The sequence below is a fragment of the Saccostrea echinata genome, unplaced genomic scaffold, assembly GCF_033153115.1.
Source record: "Saccostrea echinata isolate AGI-Se365-2 ecotype Australia unplaced genomic scaffold, CSIRO_AGI_Sech_v1 ptg000044l, whole genome shotgun sequence".
NCBI lineage: Eukaryota > Metazoa > Mollusca > Bivalvia > Ostreida > Ostreidae > Saccostrea > Saccostrea echinata.
This window is the reverse complement of record NW_026889793.1, coordinates 2,192,447-2,200,515: the sequence shown is the minus strand read 5'-3', so window position 1 is coordinate 2,200,515 and position 8,069 is coordinate 2,192,447. Positions and strand designations below refer to the sequence as shown.

General features: G+C 32.7%; 1 protein-coding gene across 1 annotated transcript; it reads right to left on the bottom strand.

Moving 5' to 3' along the window:
- Window positions 1–5,023: 5,023 nt before the first annotated feature.
- Window positions 5,024–7,846, bottom strand: LOC133201450 (baculoviral IAP repeat-containing protein 2-like). The gene is made up of 4 exons (XM_061337252.1): window positions 6,347–7,846; window positions 5,977–6,178; window positions 5,432–5,698; window positions 5,024–5,250 (listed from the first exon to the last, which is right to left on the bottom strand). Exons 1-4 carry the CDS (start codon window positions 7,844–7,846, stop codon window positions 5,054–5,056), a joined length of 2,166 nt encoding a protein of 721 aa, XP_061193236.1. The 3' UTR covers window positions 5,024–5,053.
- Window positions 7,847–8,069: the final 223 nt, after the last annotated feature.

Below are 8,069 nucleotides of genomic sequence, written 5' to 3'. Positions count from 1 at the left end.
GAACATATTTCTTTGGTATTCTATCAATAGCATTTGTGAAGGTTTAGAAAAGATAATGTAGTACTAAATTACAATTGAATAATTTTTGGCGTGTCTCCTGTTTGCTAATTTTATCCCGATTTCCGGATATATATGTTTGGAAAAATTAATTTGACACGAAATGTACATTTGTATTTTCCAATATCTTTTTTGTACGTTTTGTATAATCTTACAATGTTGTGTCATGTATGAAATAGGGTACATGCATGCTATCAGTCATGACTTCTTGTAAAAATCCGGAATGACTAAATTATGAAATACTTATTTACTTCCTTACACTAGCGCATCACAAATCCAGATCTGGAACAGGAGATCTATAAATATATTGGAAATGCGTTTGTGATATATTAGAACTTTGATTTAGGATCCGTTTAAAACGTGTCATATTTAATAAATATTTAGCTGTACTTTTACATACAGAGAAGTATTAGTGTCATACCAATTTTAAGTACGAAATGGTGTAAGATGTTTGTTCACATCATAAAACATACAAAACATTCTTTACTTCTTTAAAAAAACTATACTTTTGGAAAGAAATTTCTAAGAAGATTGGAACAATGTCCTTTAAAAAAGGGTAATAAAAATCGGAGAACTTCCGATTTCAAAAGTTACCATCATGTTTTATCAATTCAGTCAGAGAATGACGACAACTAATGATTACTTGCAAATAACATATACACGTAGGCAAATACTCAGTGTTGTGGTAACTGTCAATAGTAGAAGTTAGCTCTATACATAGTCATACATTTCGGAATGATATGGCATTCTTTCATTCATAAAATCCAGAGGAGACGTTTAAATTACACATTGATAACGTGCGATCTGTCGCGTGATTGCTGTGCTAAGCTACATTATAAAGTAAACAAAAGCTGGTTCAGAGAGCTGGATAATTAAAGAAAGTACAAACATATCAGCATTATATATTTATTGACTGGATTCGAGCATTTTTGTCTGACTCAAGAACCAGTTGAATCTGTTTTCCTGAGGACATTAAAGGCCCGGTTTTGCAGAATGCATTCTACACGAGAACACAGTCAATGTTTTTTTTTTTTTTTTTTTTTTTTTTTTTTGGATATACCTTTTATTGTTTTTTATGATAACGTTTGCGATAAAGAAGACAAAATTTTGACGTAAATTTTGTATACCCGCTCTGCAGTTTTAACTCGGTCAATTCCTTAACAGTTGAACATCAACGAATACAAGTTGATTACACCGGATACCACCTACGTCAAGAAATATTTGTCGTAACGTTAAAAAAGTAAATATATACAGTGGTACATCGGACACGAAGTGGTATATTCATATGTTTAATTATAAAATGATGTCAAGAAATCTAAAAAATCCAAACCTGTCTCACTGTACACACAAAATTGTAATGACAAACAAATGACGGTGTCATAGAGATATATAAGTTCGTTTTCTTTTCATGCAGTTTGTCCTGGAAAAAAATTGGGGTTTTTTTTTAGGAAAAAGCAAATCAGGTGACGAATTTTTGAATTCTATAAAAAAAACTTAATTGTACAAAATAGTTCTAATTCAGCAGATATTACTCCGAGTATATGGGACAGCCGTCGGCAAACGGTTTATCTGCGAGGTGAAATATACGCAAGTATGTTAAGGCAGTACCCAGATCATATTTCGGTGAATTCAGACTTTTTCGTAAAATGTAACATTTATAAATCGGAAAAGCCATAGATAAAACATTTACTATTATTATCCATTGTTTAGACGTCATTGAGTCTTAGGCTAAATGAAGCACTCCACTACGACGCCATTACGTGACGTCTATAAAATAGAAAAATTGCCTTAATGAAAAAGTAAAAAGTTCAACACTACCCCGGGGATAATTCATTTCTTTTTGTGAAAATAATTATGTAAAAACATCACTGGGTCATGAAATGTGCTGCTAGAATCCTACTCTCTCGACACAGAAAAAATTATTCCAAAGTTTCACATGAAACCTTATCAAAATTATTATATTTTGTACAAACGATCAAGGAATTGTCATCAATTCATGTTAATCTCACGATTCTAGCAGCACTTTCCAAGTACTATAGAATACAAGTTTTCGATACAAACAAAAATTATGTCTCAAAGTATGCGGCGTTGTGTTGAACTTTTGCAACTTTTTGTTATAGAACGACAGAGGAAAGGCTGATCGGATTTCAAAGCACTGCCTGTGGTCATTTTAAGAAAACATGATAAGAAAATAGCAGCGTACTGGGGCCCGTTTTACAAAAGAACTTACGACTAAGACCAAAAACTTTAATTGATTATAAAATTTTGCAAAATTAATTATTCCGTTTGAAATTGCTAGCATAAAAATATCTTGTAAAATTTTTTTTAAAAAGATTAAAACCATTTTCAAATCAATGTAAATTAGAAATAATAAGCAGAGTTAAATTTTGGTTGTAGTCGTAAGTTCTTTTGTAAAACGGGCCCCTGATTCTTAATCTTTAATTCCTTATGAATCACACATAACATTCACGGTATATGCTTTAAAACTCCCATTTTATATATTTGTTTACATGAATTCTCGTCACGTTTAATTTTCACTCGGCAAATATTTGATCAATAGTTATGACGTCATTGGTTTGGTATTTAACCCCCCTAATAAATACTTAGCTATTAATAGCACCCAAAACAACAAGATTTAGTTTATATTATGTTTTTGAATGATTTCTTTCATTTCTTGGACCTGAAATTAAACTTTGAATATAGGTATTAAGAAATCATTATTTCTATACTTCACGTCATACAGCTTACTATGACGTCATATTGTAGAGGCAAGTAGGATATCTCTGGGTGTAGCCTTAACATACCCGCGTAGAGATAACGAACAGGAATCAAGCTCAAATGTTCATTGAAACAATACAAATCTGGAGCAGAGCAAACACGGACATCTAAAAACATCAGAGGTGGGATCAGGTGAAAGGTTGTTTTTTGGATACATATGATCAACTTAGCCTGATCCTCTACACGTATGCCCGTTTGGATTGCATTTTATTGGATATCATGTATGATATTTGTGTTGCCTTGTCTCAGATCTATTGATAAAAAAGCCTCAATATAGATGTTTCAAATGATTTATAAATATGATTCAGAAGTTTGCAAAAGATGTGTAAGTCAATTCATTCAATTTGAAGAGAAAGTAACTGAAAATCATCAGTGATGTATTAAAGCACATCTACATTATTTGAAATCACAAAATTTTACGAAAATCAACAACTTCAAAACTTTACTACACTTTTTACAACCATTCGCTACGATATATAAAGTCCAGGCTTTTTGACATCGTATACAGCTGATTTTCAATAAAAATGAAACTCGTAAATTTACATACTTTATCATTTGAGATTTAGAAAAATTATTTTGTTAAAAAGCATTCGAATTGTACACACAAGTACTTCAAAGTTAATATTAAAAAGATGCTTGAATTCCTGATTGACAATATCTCTGTAATTTTTTTGAGATTAGATCTTCCAAACACTCTGCCGGAATTCTCCTGAATACCAATTGTGCCTCTTTAATAGCTGATCTATTTTTATACTCAAATGAAGCAGAATTTATTCAAAAACTTCTAAATGAAAAGAAGAAATCACTTGCTGTGGCCTTCAACTCGACATTTAGATATATCGACGACGTATTATCAATTAAAAATAGTTATTTTCATTCATATGTGGACTCGATATATCTTAATTAACTTGAAATAAAAGAGAACACAGAGTTTAACAAATCTGTTTCATATTAGGATATTTTATTTGAAAAGACGTTAACGATAACCTAACAAGAAAACTTTATTTTTGTATCGTCAACTTCCCTTATTTATGTAGCAATATAACATCATTACCTGCATATGGGGTTTATATTTCCCAATTGCTACGATACGCAAGAGCAAGAGCATGATCCATGTACAAACAATTTCCAAAAAGAGGCAAGCTATTGGCAAAGAAGTTAATGAAAAACAAGGATATCAACAGTCTCGTTTAAAGTCATCATTTCGCAATTTTATGGTCGATACGATGACCTTGACAGCAAATACAATCTAATCATTGAGTCGAATGCTAACTGATGTTTTTCATACTAATTGTTAGGTCGGATTTTTTGTTTGCTCGATCATGAAAATGAGCACACGGCGGGTGTGACCGTTCGACAGGGGATGCTTACTCCTCTATGGCATCTGATCCCACCTCTGATTTTTTTAGAGGTTCGTGTTTGCTCTGCTCCCGATTAGTATTGTTTAATGGACTTTTGAGCTTGTTCGTTATATCCATATTTCATGAATAATGACGAGTGTAAACGAATAGTAATAGGACATATGGGATCAGGATTTTTTATATTATTTTTTAAAGATTTTCCCCCTGAAAAATTGGTTTTAATCAGTTATAGATATACATGCTAACTCAGCAGACCACAAATCATTTCAAATCTGTCCCAAATAAATAATGATGTGCATTTTTTTTTTTTTTTGCATTTTCCATTATCACGAACAATGGATATACTTTCTAAATGATAATATTATATTTAAAAAATATTTAAATGAAATGGAAACAGATGAATAAAAGATTATTTTTATTTTGAAATCTTAAATTTGTAAACATTATTTAACGAAATGAAAAATATATAAAACACATATATAAATATAAAACACAAGGTTAACAACAACCAACAATAACAACAACAACAACAAAGAAACAATAACTGGGCGGACACAAATATGAAAAAGAGCAATAAAATGGATATTGCACAATTTTTAAATACATATCAATTGTAAATCACTGAAAAGAATAATAATATACCCATATGTTTCAGTAAAAATACAGTGCATGAAAAACTCTATGCATATTCAATCAAGATATAATTATCAAGATTATGCTAGTTAGTATGCAGAAAAAGTAAATATAAAACAGAATCTTTTGTCCTGTAAGCTTTTGGCTTATGGATAATTTGTCTTATCTTCTTACGGTAATCAAATTGCCTGCAATATGACGAGCAAGAGCCTTTTTGGAATCCTTTACACGAGCCATGTTCTCACTGTCCCTTTCACAAACTGGCGACATATTGGACACTTCCTCATGGCCGGAGCACAGTCTGGACAACAGCAGAGATGACCACAAGGTAACATGGCGATAGATGCGTCGTTCTCAAGACAGATTTTACAAAGTCGGAGATCCTTTAATTTCCTGTTTTCCTCAATCAATGACTTCGTGTCTGTAAAATATTATAACAGGTTTCTGTATGTTTGATCCATTTAATTTCATATTTGTTATCATTTGGTTTCTTAAATGAAAAATCAAAGTAAGCTGTAATCTGTACATCAAATTCACTTCCTTTCAGATTCGTATGATATAAATTGGAAAATTGAGCACAAATTATATAATATCATAAATACCTGAAAATGAATGTTCTTCTTGATCAGATTTGCTGTTCAATAATCGTTTATATACTTCGGATACATTTTCAGAAGATCCTAAATTGGAACCAGGCTTTGGAGACCCACTCTCTATTACATTCTGACTTACAGAGGGGACGCTTTCAGAAGTTTCTCTTGTATCTGGTTTTGTATTTTGAGTTAAAGGAGAGGTATCCAGTCCTGTACTGCTTTCTTCATTGGAGAGAATGATATTCATCAAATCTTCCCCCGTGATGTCGTCTTTATCTGAAAATAATCAGCAGATTACATTATCAAATGAAAACTGACTTGGATCCTTGTACATATGTATTTGGTGAATCTTCACGTTTGTAAAATATATAACTTTTTACATATTTGAATTTCCTTACAATCATAAATATACCATTGGTTTCTAACTTATGATATATTTTCTTTTAAACCGAGAGCTTTTGCATTATATTTTAAAAATTATGTAGAGTCAACTACCCTAAATTAAAAGATACACTTCAGTTCTGCCTGAAGCTTCAGATGAAAAAGTCACTTACGTTTTGAAAAATTCAAGACATCAAATGCTTCTTTCACCACTTGTTGAGAATAACCCATGTCTAAAACACTCTGTACGGATGCCAAATCATAAATATTGGAAACATTTGTATGTCCTGAATTTGAAAGAGATGATGCTATTGTAGGATTGTTGCTCTGGAAAGATGGTGCATTTCCTGTTGTTTCCATTTCTTCTAATTTCTCCTAAAAATAGTATTTGTTCATTTAAACCATATTCAAATAACGAGAACACTATGGGAATTAAATAAAAATCATAAAAAAGAAATCTTGTTCAATTTTTTTCCCCAAATTTACGTCACAACTGAAATAAACAAGCGAGAAACTCTAAGCAATACAGGAAATTTTCTTTACCTGTTCTTCATGTTCTATTTGAACCAATGCAACGAACTCGTCACCCTTGTTCTGTCTCAAAAAAGCACACTTCGGGAACCATCGGGCGTGTTCTATCCAAGGGTCATCTTCCGGTTCCCAGTTTCGTAATCCACCGCCGCAAAAGAAACAGCGGGTGTAATCTCCATATCCCGCATACAGAAATCCCGCCAATGCAAGATCTCGTGGTTTTTGCGTCATACATGACGGCCAGTCCTTAAAGGAGCTCACTCTCGTTGCCACTACTGCATATGATGGGTACTTTGGACGATCAAAATTAATTCCAAGAGGATCTAAGCTGCCCAGAAAAGCATTGATTTTTTCCTGTATTTCTCTTGAACTTTTAGGTGATCCTCCTGCAACTTGTCTCTCTGAATTGTTAATCTGGTTCTCATTAAATTGGTTACTGCATGAAGAGGTATTTACCGTATGTGTTAAACATGCTGAATTGTTTCTATTTCTAGAATTGTTTGAATTTAAAAGTGTTGAATTTTGCAAAGCCATTTCTTCTGGCCGCCCATTCCTCTGAGTAGAATTTTCACTCACATTTTGTTCTAATGGTTGACTAGCTGGAGCTAAGTTTGCAATATCTTCAGCCCCTCTGATAGGAATATTTTCAGATTGACTAGAGTTTACAAATGAACAATTTGGGGACATCTGGCGGTGGATGTCTCTCGGATCATCGGCTTGTCTCCAACCACTATGTTGAATTCCACAGGCATAGCAGGCAACCTTATCATCTTCCCCGGTGTAGTAGAAACCCTCCTTGGCAAGTTTTAGAGTAGATACAGAACTCTGTTGTGGGAAAGTACTGAAAGTACCTAGACGTATTATCTCCATGTTCATAGAATGCAGATTATGCGCTTGTGTTAATTCGGTACTTCTAGATTGATTGGCACTCAGTTCTTTCTTTACATAGTCCTCTAAATTCCGAGAACATTCTATGAGAGGAAATGTTTTGACATATGTGGGTTGCAAAGAACCAAAACAGCGGAGAAATGTTTTGTAGAATGTTGAAAATGATTGTTTTAATAAAGCGCTTTCCGTGGTATTTTTCAAAACATTTTCTAAATTTTGATTTAGAAAGAAATCGATGTCATTTTTATTCCTTGTCTCACAACCAACACATTGTAGCTTGCCAGATAAGAACATTTTGCAAATTCTGAAAATGGTATCTTTAGGCCCATTACAGCTTTGTGCATTAGAATCTCTACTATGGCTCTCAGAATCTTCTACCTTTTCTTGTTTCTTAAGTAAAATATCACATATCATTTGTTTCAATTCTTCCATATTTAGGCATGACAGTAAGATAATTACTAGGTATAATAGTTCGTTCGTAATAGGAATTTCTGCTCCATCTGCGTTGAATCCATTTGTAACCTCTGTTTCTTTGAGAGGTTCTGATTGAGTTCTTTTCCTTTTGTTCTGATGCCTTGGGACTGTTGTCTCACTTTCTGATACACATCGTCTAAGGACCTGCATATTTTTTGCCAGTTTGCCGTTCGTCTGAAATGTAAAAAGGATTATTGATGACAAGATTTACTCTGTAGTTCATTCAAAGCCATGTTCACATTTGAAATGAGTTAGAGAAATGACAGTTCCTGAAAGATTAAAAAAAAAACGGAATCTTTATGTAGGAAGTAGTTTGAGAATTAAAAAAACACGCAAAAATAATAATGTTTATTCAATACATATGGCATTGACT

What these genes read in the sequence shown, in the direction of transcription:
- LOC133201450 (XM_061337252.1), bottom strand. Translation starts at nt 7,846, where the DNA reads ATGCAGGTCCTTAGACGATGTGTATCAGAAAGTGAGACAACAGTCCCA. An exon ending in TGTCTTGAATTTTTCAAAAC is followed by an intron (nt 5,699 to 5,976) that starts GTAAGTGACTTT and finishes GATTATTTTCAG; the next exon opens with ATAAAGACGACATCACGGGG. An exon ending in AGAAGAACATTCATTTTCAG is followed by an intron (nt 5,251 to 5,431) that starts GTATTTATGATA and finishes AATATTTTACAG; the next exon opens with ACACGAAGTCATTGATTGAG.